General features: G+C 41.0%; 2 protein-coding genes across 3 annotated transcripts in view; one reads left to right on the top strand and one right to left on the bottom strand.

The window, feature by feature from the left end:
* The window catches only part of gcc2 (GRIP and coiled-coil domain containing 2), a 93,393-nt gene extending 76,263 nt beyond the window's left edge, over positions 1 to 17,130 (top strand). For both annotated transcript variants that reach the window (XM_080412701.1, XM_080412700.1), the window contains exons 26-31: positions 454 to 630; positions 3,601 to 3,809; positions 7,140 to 7,394; positions 7,935 to 8,074; positions 13,188 to 13,389; positions 14,535 to 17,130. In XM_080412701.1, the coding sequence (XP_080268827.1) occupies positions 454 to 630; positions 3,601 to 3,809; positions 7,140 to 7,394; positions 7,935 to 8,074; positions 13,188 to 13,389; positions 14,535 to 14,608 (1,057 nt within the window). In that variant the 3' untranslated portion in view covers positions 14,609 to 17,130. The remainder of the gene's footprint in view (positions 1 to 453; positions 631 to 3,600; positions 3,810 to 7,139; positions 7,395 to 7,934; positions 8,075 to 13,187; positions 13,390 to 14,534) is intronic.
* tmem223 (transmembrane protein 223) lies at positions 8,913 to 11,815 on the bottom strand. The gene is made up of 3 exons (XM_080412723.1): positions 11,628 to 11,815; positions 11,173 to 11,296; positions 8,913 to 9,781 (listed from the first exon to the last, which is right to left on the bottom strand). Exons 2-3 carry the CDS (start codon positions 11,204 to 11,206, stop codon positions 9,105 to 9,107), a joined length of 711 nt encoding a protein of 236 aa, XP_080268849.1. The 5' UTR covers positions 11,207 to 11,296; positions 11,628 to 11,815; the 3' UTR covers positions 8,913 to 9,104.
* Positions 17,131 to 19,032: the final 1,902 nt, after the last annotated feature.

Below are 19,032 nucleotides of genomic sequence, written 5' to 3'. Positions count from 1 at the left end.
TTGCAACACAAACATGCAACCAGTTACACTAATTAAACACAAACAAGACAGTGCAACACATGTGCCACTTAAAGACATGCAGGTTGGTTCAGCACACTTGCGCGCACGCACACACAAACACTAAAGTGACCGATCTATAATTTGAGTAAAAGTACTTTAAGTACTTAAAAGTAACTAAAGTGACTAAAAAGTAACTACAGTGGGTAAAAGTAATCAAAGTTAGTAAAAATACTTAAAAGTACTTAAACTCAGTAAAGAATACTTAAAATTCAGTCAGAAAGGTCAGAAAAAGTAACTACTTTCTTTTTTTCTACTGCTATCCGCATCAGCCATTTTCTGCTATTTTTCAATGCTGTCCTAAAATGTGAATGCCCTCACATGCATAGTAATACAAACCTGTGTGTGTGTGTGTGTGTGTGTGTCTCTGTGTATGTGTGTGCGTGTTCTCTCCAGGGAGCAGCTGTCCGGTCAGTTAGAGCAGCTGCGCTCCAGGCTGTCAGAGAGCCAGCAGGGCTTGCAGAGCAGCGCTGCAGAGCTGCAGCAGCTGCATGGGGAACACGACACGCTGCTGGACAGACACAACAAGATGCTGCAGGAGAACATCTGCAAGGAGGCCGAGCTCAGAGAGAGGTGAGCCGCCCGCCCTGCTTGACCTGCTACCCTGGCACAGGGGTAGAACAGGGTTCCCCAATTACTTTTCCTCAAGGGCCAAATTATGTCTCGGGTACCAAGCCGAGGGCCAGGGGCATTGTGAAAGAAAATTGTGATTTCGTTTTTTATTCGTTTTTTTCTCTAATGGAGCTAATTTGACACTGTGTTATTTTAGGCCTGGGATTCTTAAATCCTGTGTTGAGGGTCACACAAGGAAAAATGCACTCTGGAAACAAAATAAGTCTGCTTGAAAAGCTGTTAACACATTGACTGCCAGAATTATTTCAGATTTTTAGCTGTAGCCTGCCAGAGATTTTTCATTGAAAAAAAAAGTACTCAGGAGCCGAGATACAGAATTATTAAGTATTAAGTTAACAAGGAAGTGGATAGGAGTCTAAATCTTCGAACAATCATATCTCCTTGGTCTTTGGGTCAAATTAAAAAAAAATAACGAAAAAAAAAAAAAAAACTTCTTTTTTTTTTCTTCTTTTTTTTTAAAATAGAACGCAGATCTGCGTTCTTGGCAGCCCACGTATTTATTAAAAATAGAACGCAGATCTGCGTTTTTGGCAGCCAATGTGTTAACAGCAGCCAGTTGTACAAACTGAAAATCAAAATAAGTCCAGAATCAACAATTTACTTACAGATGTGTTTGTTAGTCTGCTTGAACACTAATACAGATATTATATTATTATATATTATATATATATTTTTTTCAATCGTTTTTTTTAAGACAGGAGTCGTCGCGGGCAGTTGCCCCTCGCGGGCCGCCTATTGGGGAACCCTGGGGTAGAAGTAGAGTTGTACCGATACCAGTATCGCATACATGGGCAACTGGCAGCCCGGGGTCCACATGCGCCCCCCCACCTTCACTTAACGCGGCCCGCAGGTTAATATCGGAATACTGATATATTATTGATTTCAGCTGTTACAGTTCCAAACATGCAAACATGACCCGCTTTAATTACTTCAGTCTATATTAGTAGCTTAATGACTAGTATTACAATACTATTGTCTTTTTTATGTCCAATGTATTTGTATTCAAGTTCATAAAGTTGACATAAGTATAACTACATTTATTTGAAATTAAATAAAGATGTTGCACAGGCGTGACGATCCTAAAACCCATCGAACAGCTCTACAAAAGTGCGCTCAAGGTGTTTGAAGCCTCACTCTTATCATCATTGTAACATACTCAGGAGGCTCAATTTTTTTTGCTTCGACAATTTCAAAAAGTTCAAACAGGTTGGGGTCATATACAAGACCTTACATGGTCTGTGCCCGCCCCCCCTAAGGGAATTCATTAAAAGGAAGCCTGAAAGAGGAATCAGTACCAGAGCAACCACTCGAGGAGATTGTGAAGTGCCGCACCGGCAAACAACCTTCGGTCAAAATGTCCTCTCAGTACAGGGTTGTGTAGCATGGAATGGCCTTCCTCTACATATAAGGGATTGTGCTACATTTCCATCTTTTAAATTCAATGTGAAAAGATGGTTGCTTGAAAACCAAAGCTGCAACCATTTGTGATCATATTTTAGTTTTTTTTAGGCTATGTGATGCAATGTAATTGTATTTCACCGTTTGTCTGTTTTCTGATGTTATTGTTTTTCTGTTTTTATGTTTTGTGTGAGGACTGCGGATGAAAATTAGCATCTTTGCTAAATCCGGTGTATTTACGTTCATGTGACGTTCATTAATATGCTCTGTCCTGTCTAAATAAACAAATAAAGTAAAGTAAAGTTACTTTTCAGGATTTCAATAAAAAAAAATTGCAAAAAAGAATCAGGATTCCAATTCAAAAGTAGCAAAAATAGCAGATCTACAAGCTCAAAACGCGTCGCACTGCGACGCGTTTTGAGCTTGTAGATCGGCTATTTTTGCTACTTTTGTTTGACATAGAATGGCGAAGTACGGCATTAATTTACGAAAAAAGTGAAAATACGGAGATAAGAGGTGTCTGCCCAACAGTATATGCAATATGGCCCTCTGGAGTGAGCGTGGAAATACAGTGGCCCTCTCCATCATCAAAGTTGCATCACTCCTGCAGTATCGGAAAAGCTGCCGATATACTGCCTAAAATGCTGCCGTCGGTATCGGCGAGTATGCCAGCCTATGCCATTCCGATACCACGCAATTTATCCCATGATGATGTTTCATTTACAGTAATATTTTTGAATGCTTCAGTTGATGTTGCACAATGTTTCATACTCTCTACTGTACTACTAGTTACATTATTATTTTACTAACTTGTATCTGCACAACAATTATTAATGGGAATTAAATGTATTCCTTGATCAGTGGTTCTCAAAGTTTTTAATTTCAAGGATCCCCATAACTCTGGAACCATGAAACCAAACCAATATTTGTTTCCATTTGTACACTCTAAGAGTTAGAGACCTGTAAGGGTCCATTTGGAACCCCCTCAAGGAACCCTGAGGGTCCCTATCGACCGGTACGCAAGTCATGGGTAAATTTGCTATTGCTAAAAGTACTTCAAAGGACAGGCGTTGAACTGCAGCGGCGCCTGCGCAACTCTGCCTCGTAAAGCATGCATGGCAATGGCTTGTGTGATGTCAGAGCAGAGCTCCTGGTCAGCCTACGTAAGGCGTGATGATGCCTAGTTTGGCCATGTTATAGATATATAGAGAACAAACATGGTCTGAAACTCAGTACCGGGAAGAGATAGAGATAGAGAGAGACCTATTGTCTGACAGGATCTGAAAACTGGCTGATAAGTGCACTGGTCCTCCGCAGGAGGAACTCTGGCTTCTGTTGACTACAGACTTTAGCCCGGACTATTATAGCCTTGTTTATGTGGTTTGTACTCTTACTGGGTGAGCTTTTGTTAACATTCATTTTGTCTTCTTTTGTTTACTCCTCTTCTCTCCTTTTGCCCCCTCTTCCTCTCTCCACCCCGGGGTCCTGTCCCGTCCCGTCCCGCTCGACCAGGCTGCTGGCGGTGCAGTCCGATAACGTGGGCCTGCGCTCGGAGCAGGCCCAGGTGCAGGCCGAGCTGCAGGGCCAGGCCGAGGCCCAGCGCCAGGCCTTCAGGGAGCAGGTCCGCCGGCTGCAGGACGAGCACCGGGCCACCGTGGACACCCTGCAGGGTCAGCTGGGACGCCTGGAGGAGCAGCTGTTCACCATGCAGAACCACAACGGTGAGTAAGAGCCCCCTACCACCATTAAAGGGCAAGACCACTTTGGTAGAGGTTTGGGTTGTGTATTTACCCTGCCATGATGTAACTCCAAAGGTGGACAATAAATAAAAAATAATTGCTCCATTGATTAGAAATTGATAATTCAAAATATGCTCCTCATTGACTTACATTGTACGGTAAAACAGCTATCAAAGTCACTCTTTTAGCACATAAACAAACGGAAACAAAGTTGATTCAGACAATATAGAACATCACCACACCCAGTATTGTTTTTTTTTAATATAAAAATGTTAACTTCCTGTTGATTTTGCTATTTTTATTAAGAAGAAAACCCGGACTGGATTCGCGGATCTGGATCCGGATCTTCAAATAGTAAAATCAGCAGGAAGTTAAATTTTTTATTAAAAAAACAAACAGTACTGGGTTTGGTGATATTATATATTGTCTGAATCAGCTTTGTTCGTGTTCGTTTATGTGCAAAAAGAGTGACTTTGAGAGCTGTTTTACCGTACAATGTAAGTCAATGAGGAGCAAATTTAGAATTACCCATTTCTAATCAATGGAGCAATTATTTTTTATTTCTTGTCCACCTTTGGAGTTACATCATGGCAAGGTAAATACACAACCCAAACCTCTACCAAAGTGGTCTTACCCATTAAGGCCTGAGGCCCATTCTATAAAACGCCTTCTAAATCAGCAGTTCTCACACTTTCAAGATTTCTTTCAAAAATGTTCACAAATAGCAGGTGTACAAGCTCGAGGTGACGCGCTGTGAGCTTGTTTATCTGCTATTTTTGAATAGCCAACGCAACAATCTAAAGTGACACAGATGTTTTCCCAGTTTTAATGGGTCAACCAGCTACTGTAATAATAATAATAATATTTCAGATTTTCTATAGCGCAAGTACCCAAAGTCGCTTTACTTAAAAGAAAAGGAACCAACTTTATTAAGATATAGCACGGTCTTTCTTAATGTGGCTATATACAGTACTAGTGACCATTGTTGGTGATGGTGGAATGAGAGGGTGGAGTCAAATCTGACACAGAGGTTGTGGACGTGGGTGGAGGTTGTCAGAACTGTCTTATCATTGCTGGCAGGCAGAAAGCTATAAGCTAACTAGCGTAACCCTGGTTCTTTGACATTATGAGCGAGATATCACTCTAAACCACCCTCCTTGCCTAAAAATTACGAGGAAGAGAAAACGTTATCTTGTATAAGGCGCTCTTGTCAACGGGGCCTTTTAGGCGAGAGGTCCCCATTGGGTGCATAAGTAATGCTTCTGTGATCATGCCAGGGGGCGCTCTCCCATAAGTGAGATATTGAGCGAATATTTTTTTTTTTTTAAGAAATGAAAACTTTAGAGTGTCTCATAAAAGTATCAATAATAGCAGATCCACAAGCTCACAACGCAAAGTGGTTCTGTGTGTCTGTGGGTTTTATAAAATATCGAACTAATGAAAAGTATTAACAAGGGCTTGTGTACCATTGGAACACAGGTTCTTTTTTCTCAATTACCAGAAAAGTTACAGTCTCAGACAAGGTTTCCACCCGACAGCAACAACATATCGGTCTGGCTGATATATTGGTTAAATATAATACAATATTTACCAATCAAGAGTGATGGTTGTTGTTGCGAGACGAGCTTCTCAGCGAGAGAATTATTTTAACCCATTAAGACCGGGAACGCATCTGTGTAATTTTTTTATTTCTTTGGCTATTCAAAAATAGCTGCGCTATGAGCTTGTAGATGTGCTATTTTTGGGAAATCTAGAAAGTTTGTGCAAATGAATATATACTTTGAATATATACTTTTTTTTAAAGCGAACATTTGTCAAATGTTTTGTTCCAGAAGCAAAGATTTGAGTTATAAATGTTCGCTTAAAAAAATATACATTCAAAGATTTGCACGCATTTTCACGATTTTTCCAAAAATAGCAGATCTTAAAGCTGGTAGCGCGCTACCAGCTTGTATATCTGCTATTTTTGAATAGCCAAATAAATCTAAAGTGACACATATGCGTTCCCGGTCTCGATGGGTTAAAGAAAATGTCATGTGCCAAAAAATAAAGTAATTGTCTCAAAGATTCATGGAACTGAACTCACGCTGACCTTGCACCGTGTAAGTTGCACTGAGAGCGTCTGCTAAATGCCATTCTCTAAAGGTTTGAGTCCAGATATTGTGATTGATAGTACATTCTCAGACGATATAACAATATGTTCTTGTCTTTTTTTTGGCCCAATATCGTGCAGCTGTTAACTGCTACTGCTACTTGGATAAATGTCAACATGTGTCATATTCTTCTCCTTCCTGGCTACCAAGTCCCCCTCCCCCTCTCACACACACACACACACACACACACACACACGCACACGCACACTCCCCCATTTTCCACAGTCTGAAAACTCACCCCTCTAGGCTAGGGTTGAAGGGTAGAAGAGGTCTGGTAGACTGGATTTAATGATGGAGAGAGAAGCATAGATGGAGAGAGAGAGAAGAGGGCTAGAGGGTAGAGTGTATTTAACAAGTAGAGGAATGATGGAGAGATGCAGAGAATGAATGATGGAGAGAGAAGAGGGGTATTTAACAAGTAGAGGAATGATGGAGAGAATGAATGATGGAAAGAGAGACGGAGAAAGAAGAGAGATGGAGAGAGAAGAGATGGAGAGAGAAGTGAGAAAGAGAGATGGAGAGAGAAGTGAGAAAGAGAGATGGAGAGAGAAAGAGAGATGGCGAGAGAAGAGGGCTAGAGTGTATTTAACAAGTAGAGGAATGCTCCTCAAAACTCATTCATCACCTCCCACACAGCTGGCCTGTGAAGACACACAGCCAACACACACATCACTATGACAGGAAGAGGTGACTGTGTGTGTGTGTGTGTGTGTGGGGCCAGCTGTTTCATACAGGACAGACTGTACTGTATGTCTGGCATGCAGCTCACTGTAACATCTGGAGAAACTCATCATTAGTGACATGCTGCTAATATACACACACACACAGCACTCAATATTTACTAATAAGTTTACTTAGTAATAATGAGGTTTTAAGTAGTTAAATGTCTGAAAATACACATTAAAATGAATCCAACATATTAATAGCAAAGATGATGTGTAAACTAAAAAACACAACACAGATGATAGTCCTGTCAAACAAGTCTATGGTTTCATCTGCAACACAATTGTCTACAATATGTAGTGGGGGGGGGGTCCCTATTTCATCTCAGCTACGGGGTCCTTGACCTGAAAAACATTTTACTATCAGAATATAGAGCTTTAACTTTTAAACCAAAAAATATAATTTCTCTCATACACGTCTTGTCTCTCTCTCCCAGGCTCGGGACAGGTCCAGTCGGCTCGTAAGGCCCTGCTGCTGTCCTCGGACCCCCAGCAGCAGCGTAGCGGCAGCAGGAACCCGGCGGAGCAGAGCCCTGCGGGGGGGCTCGGCTTCATGAGCATGGGGGACCTCCAGTCCATGGCCCGGGAGGAGGGCGAGGGCATGGAGACCACCGAGACGGAGCGCTCCTCTCCCGCACGCACTCCACTGCCTTCTCTGGAACAACTGCTCACCTCTCCAGACCCCAAACAAGGTGTGTGTGTGTATGTATGTGTGTGTGTGTGTGTGTGTGTGTGAGTGAGCGGGAATATTGCAGTAATACATTTTTAACCACGTTATTTTGGGACTTTGGTGAGTTGTTTTAAAAAAAATATGAAAAACATTGCTGATCTATAAGCTCACATGTCACATCACCACGCATTGTCAGCTCGTTGAACGGTTATTTTCTTGTATGTGTATTTTAAAGACAAGATATTAATCTGAACTAGTAAAAGTATAGGAAGCTAGGAGAAAATGTTGGGGTCAATTGTTGTCCTCCTTTGCACCGACTTTGAGGGCATTTTGAGAATGAAGTCGGCATTAAATGTGAACACTAGGGGGCGGCAACGGCAATTGCCATCCTCACCATCCTCTTGGACCCAAAACGAAGACCCTGCTCCTGTGTTTTCACACAATTTCACATCATCACATTTGCCTGTACATTTCTGACTGTGTTTTATTCAATTAAATCCATTTCCATCCTTCATATTATGTATTAGAAGCTGCATGCTGTTGTTTATTTTTTTGTCTCCAGAGCCGTTCGTGTGGGCGTTGGAGCCCACCAAGGAAGAGCTGAGTCACAAACTGACCACAGCAACACGCAGCATGGAGCACATGAACAGCCTGCTGCACGAAACTGAAGCTACTAATGCTGTCCTGATGGAGCAAATTACTGTAAGTATATACATACGCACGCACGCACACACGCACACACACTATACCGTATAGCCATTGGGTTTGATGAGCCACCCCATGTTTCAAGGGATCCAAAAACTAAATGCAGTACCAATTATATGTTAACTTTACACCATGTGATGGTAATGTACATACGGGTGCCAACAGCACCCTGGCATAAGTGTGTGTGAGAGTTTTTTTTCTTTTAAAGTTAAATATTCAAAAAGGGGGTTTAGTCAGTTAAATTAAGTCCCCTCACATCTATGTACAAAGTACACCCTGCACATAATTCTACATTCTTTAAAACTCCTAACTTTGACTGGGGAGGGAGTCTGGGATATATGTGGGTTATTGCTCCGAGTCTAATGATCATTACATCCTGTTAAAGAAGAAAAAAAGGTTGTTACCTACAGTATATGGACAATCAAAATCTGTTTAATATTACATTTTGATGTGGTGTCATAATTAAACTTAATGTTCACATGGCACACATGTCAAAAAGGTTGCCGAGCCTAAAGTAGTTTTATTTTTTTGTCATGTGAAAGTGACTTCATTGAGCTCCTGATATGACTCCTGTGTCTGAGAGTTAATAGATCGTTCTATGGTGGTTAGAATAGAACATTAAAACTTGAGCTCATAGATTATGTGCTCTGTCCAGCTGCTTTGTGAACTACATTATCCCTTGGAGAAAAAAGAAGAAAAAAGTTTCTAAGGGTGCACAAGAACCTGAAGTATGTATTTGTGTTATTATTGTAATGAAAGTTATTCTGGCCATGATAACGCACTATGTAAAAAGTGTCCAATTTTACCCCATTCTCCCCTATACAAAGTAAGACTTTAGCCAAATTACTCAGTGCGACATATTCAAAACGTAAAGTGAATCTGAAGTTTATTTACACATGTTGTATAGCATCCATTCTCTTTATTATATATTTAATGTTAACAGAAAAACAAAGCCCACTTAGATTTCTCTTACTAGACAATATTTTTGGCAGCTTTTGATCACTCAAGGTCACAACATGAAACATTCTTAAACGGGCCGATAGGCCCCGACGGTGATATCGAACAGCCTGACGTTGTTCAGCGCTCCCTCCTTGTCCAAGAGAAAGTAGAACCTGTGTCCCTTCACCCGGAGCGGGATGAAGGACGGGGACTCGTGTCTGTGGGCGTGGCAGGCCACCTGGGCCAGGGGCACCGTTATGCTCCTGCCCCGGTCCGGGCCCAGAGGGGACTGGGTGCACACCGTCACCATCCGGCCGCCTTTGTGCAGGACCACCCGGCTGACGGAGCGCCGGCAGAACAGAGCCCCCAGCCCCACGATCACCCCTCCTATGGTCAGGCAGGCCAGCGTGAAGCCGTAGCGCCACGCGCTCGATCCCAGGTTCATCTCGAAGCTCCACAGGCCGGCCAGGCCGCTGGTGGCTATCGTCCTCGGCTGCGATTTACCGCCGCCAGCGCTGGTGGCGCCGCGGGTGTCGCGGAGGCCCGTGTAGGCGAAGTGGGCCAGGTACGACCAGAACACCAGCTGACCGCCGCAGAAGACGGCCAGGAGGCGGAAGAAGCGCGTGCGGTCGTGGCGGAACAGCACCACGTCTTTTAAGACCTGCGTGGAGGAGGTGGGGGAGGTGCACAGCAGGCGCCGGCAGGCCACGTGCGCTGGTTTGTGGGGAGTCGTCTGGAGAAGGGCGGTGGCGAAGGACCTTGTCCCTAGGGAATGGGGATGTCATGAAAAGGACATTTTAGTTCACAATTGGGAAATGTACAAAATAATGTACAATAATTGCGATTAACCCTTTCAGACCTGTCACTTTTTTTATTTGAGCTAAAAAGCATTATTTTACACTTTGGCTATTAAAAAATAGCAGATATACAAGCTCATAGCGCGGCACCGAGTGCCGCACTACGAGCTTGTAGATCTGCTATTTTTGAATATACATTATTTTAAAGCAAACTCTTTTAACTCAAATCTTTGATTCTGGGGGTCCCTGGAACAAAATGTTTTGAGATGGGGGTCCGTGGCCAAATACATATCATTTTGGGGGTCCTTGACATGAAAACGTTTGAGAACCACTGATATAGAAACATACGTTTTTTCAGAACACTGTTGGGATTTAGAAGACGTTTGTAGAATCGGCTTCAAGGTCTTAATGGGTTAACGATTTAATTGTGATTTTGGGATTGAACATATACATTTAAATTACATTTCTGTTTGCCTTCTAGGCTTTATAAACCACAATTGCACAGGACAGATATGATGAACAACAGATATGCAAAGAAATGACTTGACAAGAACTGGTAGCAACAATGATCCAAATAAATATGTACTATGGCCAAAACAGGCCATGCATTTTATACTTTTAAAAATTGCCGATCAGCAGGCTCACAGCTATAGATAGGCTATTTTCCCAGCAGATTCAAAGGAAACAATTCAAAAAGATATGCAATAAAAAAATTGCGATCAGGTATTATGCAACAGCAGCTGTAGAATACAACTCTCGTAGACGTATTTATGATTCTGACGTTTTCAATCTACGGACACAGGGACTTTCTGCACTATGCCCCGTAGACACTCCAAACATGTACAAATTGAAAATAAAGGTGCTTACCCCCACGCACCAAATGTTAACTGTCTCTACGGGGTAGTAGTTTAATGTAATAATCCATATCTTTCAATGAAGAAGTGTTTTTAATACCGTCTGTGGCCGATTCTGTCGGAAGTTCCCAATGTGCGGTAGTGACGGGTAGTGACGGGGCGCATCCGGTGAAACCCGGGATTACACTAAATGTAAACAGGAAGTAAACGAGGGTGAAAAATGGCGTTCGGCCACAGACGGCATTAAAACACTTCTTTATTGAAATATATGGATTATTATATTAAACTACTACCCCGTAGAGACAGTTAACATTTGGTGCTTGGGGGTAAGCACCTTTATTTTCAATTTGTACATGTTTAGAGTGTCTACGGGGTATAGTGCAGAAAGTCCCTGTGTCCATGGGGGGTGAACCCAACAACTCTCTTAGATCGAAAACGTCAGAATCATAAATAAGTCTACGAGAGTTGTATTCTGCAGCTAATGCAACAGTTGCGACAGGCTTACAGATTCCTCTGCAGATCAGTAAGGATGTTGACATGATGGACGTGTTGTTGTGGTGTTGAAGGATCTCTGTAGGGATCTTGTGGATCTCAGCTCCAGGAAACCTGATCACTTTAGATCCTAAAGACTGATTGATTGATTGAAATTTTTATTAGGCAAAAGAATGTAAAACAACACAGTTACATTTATAATGCTTTTGTCTAAAAGGTCCGGCCAAAAAAGTCCTTGCGGACTTGTTTCCGTTGGGGTCCTTGAGTTAATTTCATAGTCATATATAGTAGCAACCAAACAGTTCAAAAATCAACATGAAAATACAGATAATACAGAAAAAATACCACTATGTACAAAAAAAAAGCATTTAAAAAATATATGTACAAAAAAAGGGGGGGGGGGAAGCATGGAAAAATAAAAATTATATACAAAAAAAAGCATGAGGAAATACAAAATATGTACAAGACCTGGTGTAACAGCCCGCCGCTGTGCACAGCAACCTCTCCATTCCCATTCTGACGTCGGATAATGTTAACAGTATTTCACACACGTGTCTTAACAACAACAACAGGTCTATAATTATTGCGATTTTACATAAACTGGCGTCCTTATTTTGTCGTTTCAGCGACACATCTCAAGTACAGAGCGCCGCCATGTTGGCTAGTGACGTAACGTGCGCCCGTCACTGTGTTGCCAGATATTGCGAGAGAAACAAGCAACTGGGTCTATGAAAAGCGACTAGGATACGGCTATTTGAAAACAGCTGATCTACAAGCTCACAATGCGTCGCAATGCGACGCGTTGTGAGCTCGCAACTTCCAATGTTTACATGCAACTTACCAGAAAAACAAGCGCGAGGTCGCTTATAATAAGCGGACATGGCAACACTGGTGTGCCCGTGCTCAGGTCTACGGATAGGCTCATGGACCAATGTAGTTACTTATTAGACCAAAACGCTTTTCTCGCGTCTCCCAGTCGCGCTTGTTTTTTTATCAGTTGATATTTTGGGCAAAAAAGAAACGATCCGATTATTTAGTCTCCCCCCCCCCATGTAAGACAAGACAAACTTAGAAAAGACTTAGTTAATGTAGAAACAACTGCATGCTTTTAGATACATATAAATGCTGAAAGAAGTAAGACTTCAGGGAATAAGTGAAGCAAAAAATATAATCTACTATTACAAAGAAAAAGGAAAAATAAATAAATATATATATATATGTATGTATATATGTATATATATGTGTATATATATATATATATATATATATATGTATATATATATATGTGTATATATATATATATATATATATATATATATATATATATATATATATATATATATATATATATATATATATATATATATATATATATGTATACATACATATATACATACATACATAGACACACACACACGCACACACACACACACACACACACACACACACACACACACACACACACACACACACACACACCATTCAGAGCCTCAGGAAATAGTGTAGGCTGAAATATTATTTTTGCTAGTATTCCACAATACCTGACCTACTTAAACAGGCCTTTATAATGATGTACTGTCATCACATTTTAGTCGAGATCTTATTTCTTTGATAGTGAAACATGTTTTGAGGGCATATAAATTATATATATAATATTTTTTTATTGGCGACAATGCAATGACACTTCAGATTTTTTCTGCACAGTGCCGGAGTCAGGACACTGTAATGACACTATGCTTGTGTCTATGTGTTTCTGAATAGTGCAGGATACTGTATCGGGTGTGTACTGGCGTATACTGTCGTGTACCGTCGTTCATTTCTGATGGTGTTTTCTTTGATGCTAGCTATATTGTAGCTACTCTTGGCCGTATCTTACTGTGCTTATTTTACCCTGAACTTCAACTCCTGTGCTGCCTCCGACGACGGAATCCCCCAACCCCCACCCCCCCCCCCCACACACACACAGACACAGGATCTAAATTGATCTGTGACAATTTCGTCTGTGTGTCTCTCTCTGTCTCCCCCTAGCTGCTGAAGAGCGAGGTGCGGCGTCTGGAGAGGAACCAGGAGCGGGAGAAGAGCGTGGCCAACCTGGAGTACCTGAAGAACGTGCTGCTGCAGTTCATCTTCCTGCACTCTGGCAGCGAGCGCCAGGCGCTGCTGCCCGTCATCCACACCATGCTGCAGCTCAGCCCCGAGGAGAAGAGCAAGCTGGCCGCCATCGCACACGGTGGGACGGCCGTGTGTGTGTGTGTGTGTGTGTGCGCGTGTGTGGTTGTGTGTGTACTGTACACATGGATTAAAGTTCTCAGTCACCACGACTGATTTCAGTCATTTGAATTCCATTAGAAGCCGGCATGTCTTCTGTGGAAGCATGTCGCGTCCCGAAAATAGCAGTTCTACAAGCTCACAACACGTCACGTTGTGAGTTTATAGATTTTTCGGTTATTGGTTTTTAGTCATTTTAACCCATTAAGACCTGAGGCGATTCTTTTAAAAAAATCTAAATCCTAACAGGATTTTTTGAAAAAAATGTAAAAAATATTTTTTCAAGACTTTTCAAAAATAGCAGATATACAAGCTCGTAGCGCGGCACTCGGTGCCGCGCTATGAGCTTGTATATCTGCTATTTTTGAATAACCAAAGAAATCTAAAGTGACACAGATGCGTCCCAGGTATTAATGGGTTAAGATGAAAGCATATTTGAAGTGGTCAAACTAGCTATAGAATACATGTTTAGAAGCATCTTCCATAAACACGAATGGTCTCGGATATTTCATAAAAGCAAAGGTTTGTGATTTCTTCAACTGGTTCTCATAGAAATGCATTGTATATAGGACGACGAGACGTCCCACATGAGGCCAGGTTTGGTGAGAACAGTCACGCACAAACCTGTGCACACAATACAGCATGTGTAGTGCTTTTTTTGGTGGGTTCGGTGCGTTAGGCTTACTATTAGGAAAAGATTAAGTGTGGGGTTAGGGTTAGATTTTTTTTTAGGTTATACTGTAGGTCTAGGGGTTGGAGTTGCCTGGTTTATACTTAGTTGCGCAGCAGTGGCACACACCGGATCTTCAAGCTCGCAACACGTCGCAGCGTGACTTGTAGAACTGGTTGTAGATCTGCTATTTTCCGGTAATTGTTCAGCTTTCCGTCATCCTAAAATGTTGATGTTTGTGTGTGTGTGGATTTGGAGATATTTCCCTGGCAATGTGTTCTATATCAGGACACTCAGTTTGATATGCATTAGGCAGCGGACCTCCATTTGATTGTTTGATTTTTTTGTAATCTCTGAGACTCAGAGTGTACTCAAGAGTGTAAAAACCCATGTGTGTTCAGCTCCTGTATTCATGTGGCGTTCTCGTCTTTCTCCAGGTGAGGAGGAGACGTCAGGCTCCCGAGGCTCCGGCTGGTCTTCCTACCTACACAGCTGGTCTGGGATCAGATAGACTCCCGCCGTGTCCACCAAGCAGAGCACACTGGGAACATCATACGGGAGCTTTAGTGGGCATTCACAATCCGATCAGCTGTTTTTAGTTGATTTGACATTTTCTCCCTAATTTAGTTGTAAATTCTCATTGTGGGAATGCTAAACTTGGGCAATTAAACTGGGACATCGACGTTAGGGACACAATACCAGGGACCATGGAATCTATAATGAAGTAACAGTAAAATAATATGTTACAGTGGATGCATTTACAAATGTGATGACATTCCTATTAGTGCAACTTCCAGTGCAATAACTAGTATTTGGCTCTCTTCGACTATGAAGGGTTAACTTGGAACCTTCCACAACCTGAAACTTTCCTGAAACCGTGAAGTTCTGTGACGTTTTTTTTTATTTATTTCTTACGTTGCTCTTTTAACCAGAACCGTTCCCGAAGGGGGAAACTAGCTGATCTACAAGCTTACAGCGCCTCAAAACATTATATTTTCACCGTTTTAGAACAAAAAGTATAAGTTCTGGGTTAGCAGTACCACCACCTCCTAAATCAACTGTAGATTAATCTTAGGATACTTAGTCGACTAAAACTAGACAAAATCTAAACCATTTCACATTGAACTGAATGGAATGTTATTGAAAAGACTATGACTAAAACTGAATCAAAATTTGGTGTCAAAATCAACACTGCTCCTGAGCAGGGCCCAAATGAGGTTCTCAGAATCTTATCTGTAAACTCAGCCGTAGCGTAACTGGAAACAAACCCCAGAACCTGTGAACTACGTTTCACTGCACGGTTTTACATAGTTCTTGTAGTGGAAAAGAGCCAATAATAGACGTATCTCACCAATGAATGTGAATTGTGATGCATCTTTTATCTGACCAGTGTGACTGACAAAAACACCCAAGCTACCATATTACCTTTTGGCATTTCTTTTTTGTACATTTACTTGAAGGCAAAACCTCAATAGCTAACTAACAGCCAAGCCATTTCAGCAAAGCAGTTGTTTTCTTTTTGACAGATAGATGGGGACGGGAGCCGGAAGAGTGGGCACCGAAATACGCATCATTATCACACCTAACATTTACCCTTCAACTTCTTGTTTATGCCCAAAATGACTCGCAGGTTTTGTAGCGATTTGCAACAATTGTATAAATATTAGGCCTTAAATTTCAAATGTTCAAGCATGTTCAAATCATGCATACTTTAAGTTACTTAAGGCCATTCTTTATTTATTTTTAATGTTTTTGCAAAAATAGACGATTTACAATTGAGGTGCCCACTCTTTCTGTATCCGATGGGACAGTTTGGCTACTGAATCATTCCGCTTTTGATCGCATTGTGATTAATGGGAGCAATTTATTTAACATTGTGATCAGTGGGATCAGTTTAAATCCTCTTTTAAACCCAACAGGTACTTTTAAAACGTGTGGCGTTTCGCTAACGATCTTATCCAAAAGGATGTATATAGTAAGGTGTGAGGCGTTCAGTGCCTTGCACAAGGGCACCTCGATAAAAGGCATTTGACTGTTGATGGACACATTGGCCATATGGGTGGGGAGAGAACCGATCACCTTTCTGATGAACTGGAAAGTCTCTCTGACCCATTAGACCACTGTGCCTTTAATATCAGTGGTTGGTTCTCAAACTCTTTTTTTAAATTTATTTTTGTATTTCAAGGAACCCCAGTTAAGCCACGCACGGAACCCCCATAACTCTATCGTACAAATGGAACCAAATGGACCCGTACCGGGTCCATTTGGTTCCATCTGTTCGCTCTCAGAGTTACAGACTGGTAAGGTTCCATTTGGGTTCCTATATCAATCATTTTAGCTGGGGACCCCGAATCCCCCTCCCTCACGGACCCCTGGGGGTCCCTGGACCCCATTTTGAGAACCACCAACTTGTATTACGTTCTACTTGACTCCAGAGCGCTGTAATTCATCGCTTCATGAAGGTCGGGCTAAACGGTGGCGTAGCGATGGCTGTTGGCTTGTGATTATGGTCACGTGTGTGTGCTTTTGTTACATGTCTTCTTCATATTTATAACGATTTTGTCATATTATTATGCTTAATTAATTTTCTTTACCAAAATCTAATTGTTGCAAAAGTGTGTATGTTGGAGCATGGCGATTGGGAACACTTACACTATGGATTAGATTGATTGTTTTGTTCTTAGATAGGGCTTTCCTTACCAGTGTGGGTCCAGTATGTCTAGATATTTAAGCACATGAACATCAGACACAGAATGCCAATGATTACCAAAAAAACGATGTTTAAATGAAAATGGTTCTATATTTATGCTTGAAGTCGAGCTAGGAGAGGAAAAAGAAAAGCCATGTACACATTGTCTCATTCCCATGGCAGCTTTCTGTGGCGGCTTCATAACTGAATGTATTTTTGTTTGAAAGCATCTTATGTTTGTGTTGGTTTGATAGGCCTAATTAATCTGGTCACAAGCTTAGAGACATGATCTATACAAACTGTGTAATAATTACTGATCAATAAATTTAACTGATTTATTTTACTGCTATGGCTGCTTAGTTATGTCATCACTTGTTTCCATTTGCAGCATCTGATTTGGAGGACACTTAATCGAGGTTCAAGACAAAATTGGATGATTTTTTTTGTTTTCAATCGGCTAAGAATATGCAAGGTGGTTCATTTATGCTACTATGAGATTATTTATTGTATGTTCAATAATTGTTATTATATAATTTTCATCGTTCACATGCAGCAGTGATGTTCCTCCGAAATTGGTGTTCTGTCAGATTCAGATACTCCAGAGGTCGCTGTTGTGCTATTTTGCCATAGTTTCTCAAACCATTTAGTTTCACTGACTGAGAAATATTAATAAATAAGTTTCGCTGTACTGAGTTATTGTACTACGGAGCACCAGTGATGACACGTAACTTAGTTGATTAGCATGACTTCATGAGGATTTCACTCCCATACTTGTAACATTATCACATATTTCATACAATGGAAACTTTTTCTAACATGTCCTAACTGAATATACATAATTATGTGGCATCTAATGATCTGACCAAAATGTATTACTGGGTGAGTGAGTGACCATCATCCTGTTAACGTTTTGGCCTGGTGGCAGTGGTGGAAAGCAACTAAGTACATGTACTCAAGTACTGTACTTAAGTACACATTTGAGGATTTTTAAAAATTATTATTTAAAAAAGTCAGTACTTCTACTCCACTACATCTCAGAGGCAAATATTGTACTTTGTACTCCACTACAATTATTGAAAACTTTAGTTACTAGTTACTTTGTAGATTTTTTTACATTTTGAACACTTGTGAAATAGGACATGCTGCATAATGAGTACTTTAACTTTTGCTTTAAGTACATTTTGATGCATTTTGAATTCCGGACTTTTACTTGGAACAGAGTATTTCTATATTGCAGTAATGATACTTTTACTTATTAGTAAAATATTTGAGTGCTTTTTCCACCACTGACTGACTGGTGGTCGCCGGATTCGATAGGGCACCAATTCCACTATAACGCGATGGTGCACGCGCCTCCTGTGCTGTGTGAACGTCATAACGCGCGTGTCCGCCAGTCCAGATGTTTTCCTCATCCTCCTCATCCTCCTCGCTACATTGAAAGGACAAACTTCCTTATAAGGACATCTATGCGACTTAAGCAATAATGACGTAGTTAGTTATCTCATATTTCCCAGGAAGCTTCCTTCATGGATATCAGTGAAGGAACAAAGGATTTCATTTGATTTCATTTGAATCTCACTAACTATTATTACTGCAAAGTTAATGGAAGTTTCTTTAGAGCAGATGATGGGGTTCTCAAAGTGGGTCCAGGCCAGGGACCTTAGGGCAGTGGTGTAAAGTAACATTTACACCACCATTTACTCAAGTACTGTACTTATTAAAATGTTGAGGTAATTTTTTTTTACTTTACTGGAGTATTTCTAATTTGAAGTAGGCCTACTTTTACTTCATCTTATAGACAAATATTGTACTTTCACTCCATGAAAACTTGAGTTACTATAGTTACTTTATAGATTTTTATCATTATTACAATTTAAAGCATACATTAACCACTTCAACCCTATACATTTCAGCCATTTGAAGAAAAAAAAATCAAAAGATTTGTACACATTTGAAAACGGGACTCATTCTGCCTACTGCAGAATGAGTACTTTCTACTTTTGGTACTTTAAGTACATACCAATGCTTTTGTACTAATTCCGGACTTTCACTTGTAACCGAGTATTTCTACATTTCAGTATTGATACTTTTACTTAAGTGAAACATTCGAGTACTTTTCCCACCACTGTAGCCTACCTCGAGAGTGTACAAAATTGGAACCTATGGGTCCATTTGGACACTCAGAGTTATGAGGGGTTCCTTGAAATCTAAAGGTTTTGAGAACCTCTGCTTTAGAGTGACATAAC

The sequence above is a fragment of the Gymnoscopelus braueri genome (genome assembly GCF_963280865.1).
Source record: "Gymnoscopelus braueri genome assembly, chromosome: 18".
NCBI classification, from domain to species: domain Eukaryota; kingdom Metazoa; phylum Chordata; class Actinopteri; order Myctophiformes; family Myctophidae; genus Gymnoscopelus; species Gymnoscopelus braueri.
The sequence above is the reverse complement of the archived record's forward strand: the minus strand, read 5'-3'. Positions and strand labels throughout refer to the sequence as shown.

Bases quoted from the DNA above. Each gene is read 5' to 3' on its own strand.
- tmem223 (XM_080412723.1), bottom strand. From the start codon at position 11,206: ATGTCAACATCCTTACTGATCTGCAGAGGAATCT. The intron at 9,782-11,172 runs GTAAGCCTGTCG...CCCATTCCCTAG, and splicing joins ACTGATCTGCAGAGGAATCT to GGACAAGGTCCTTCGCCACC.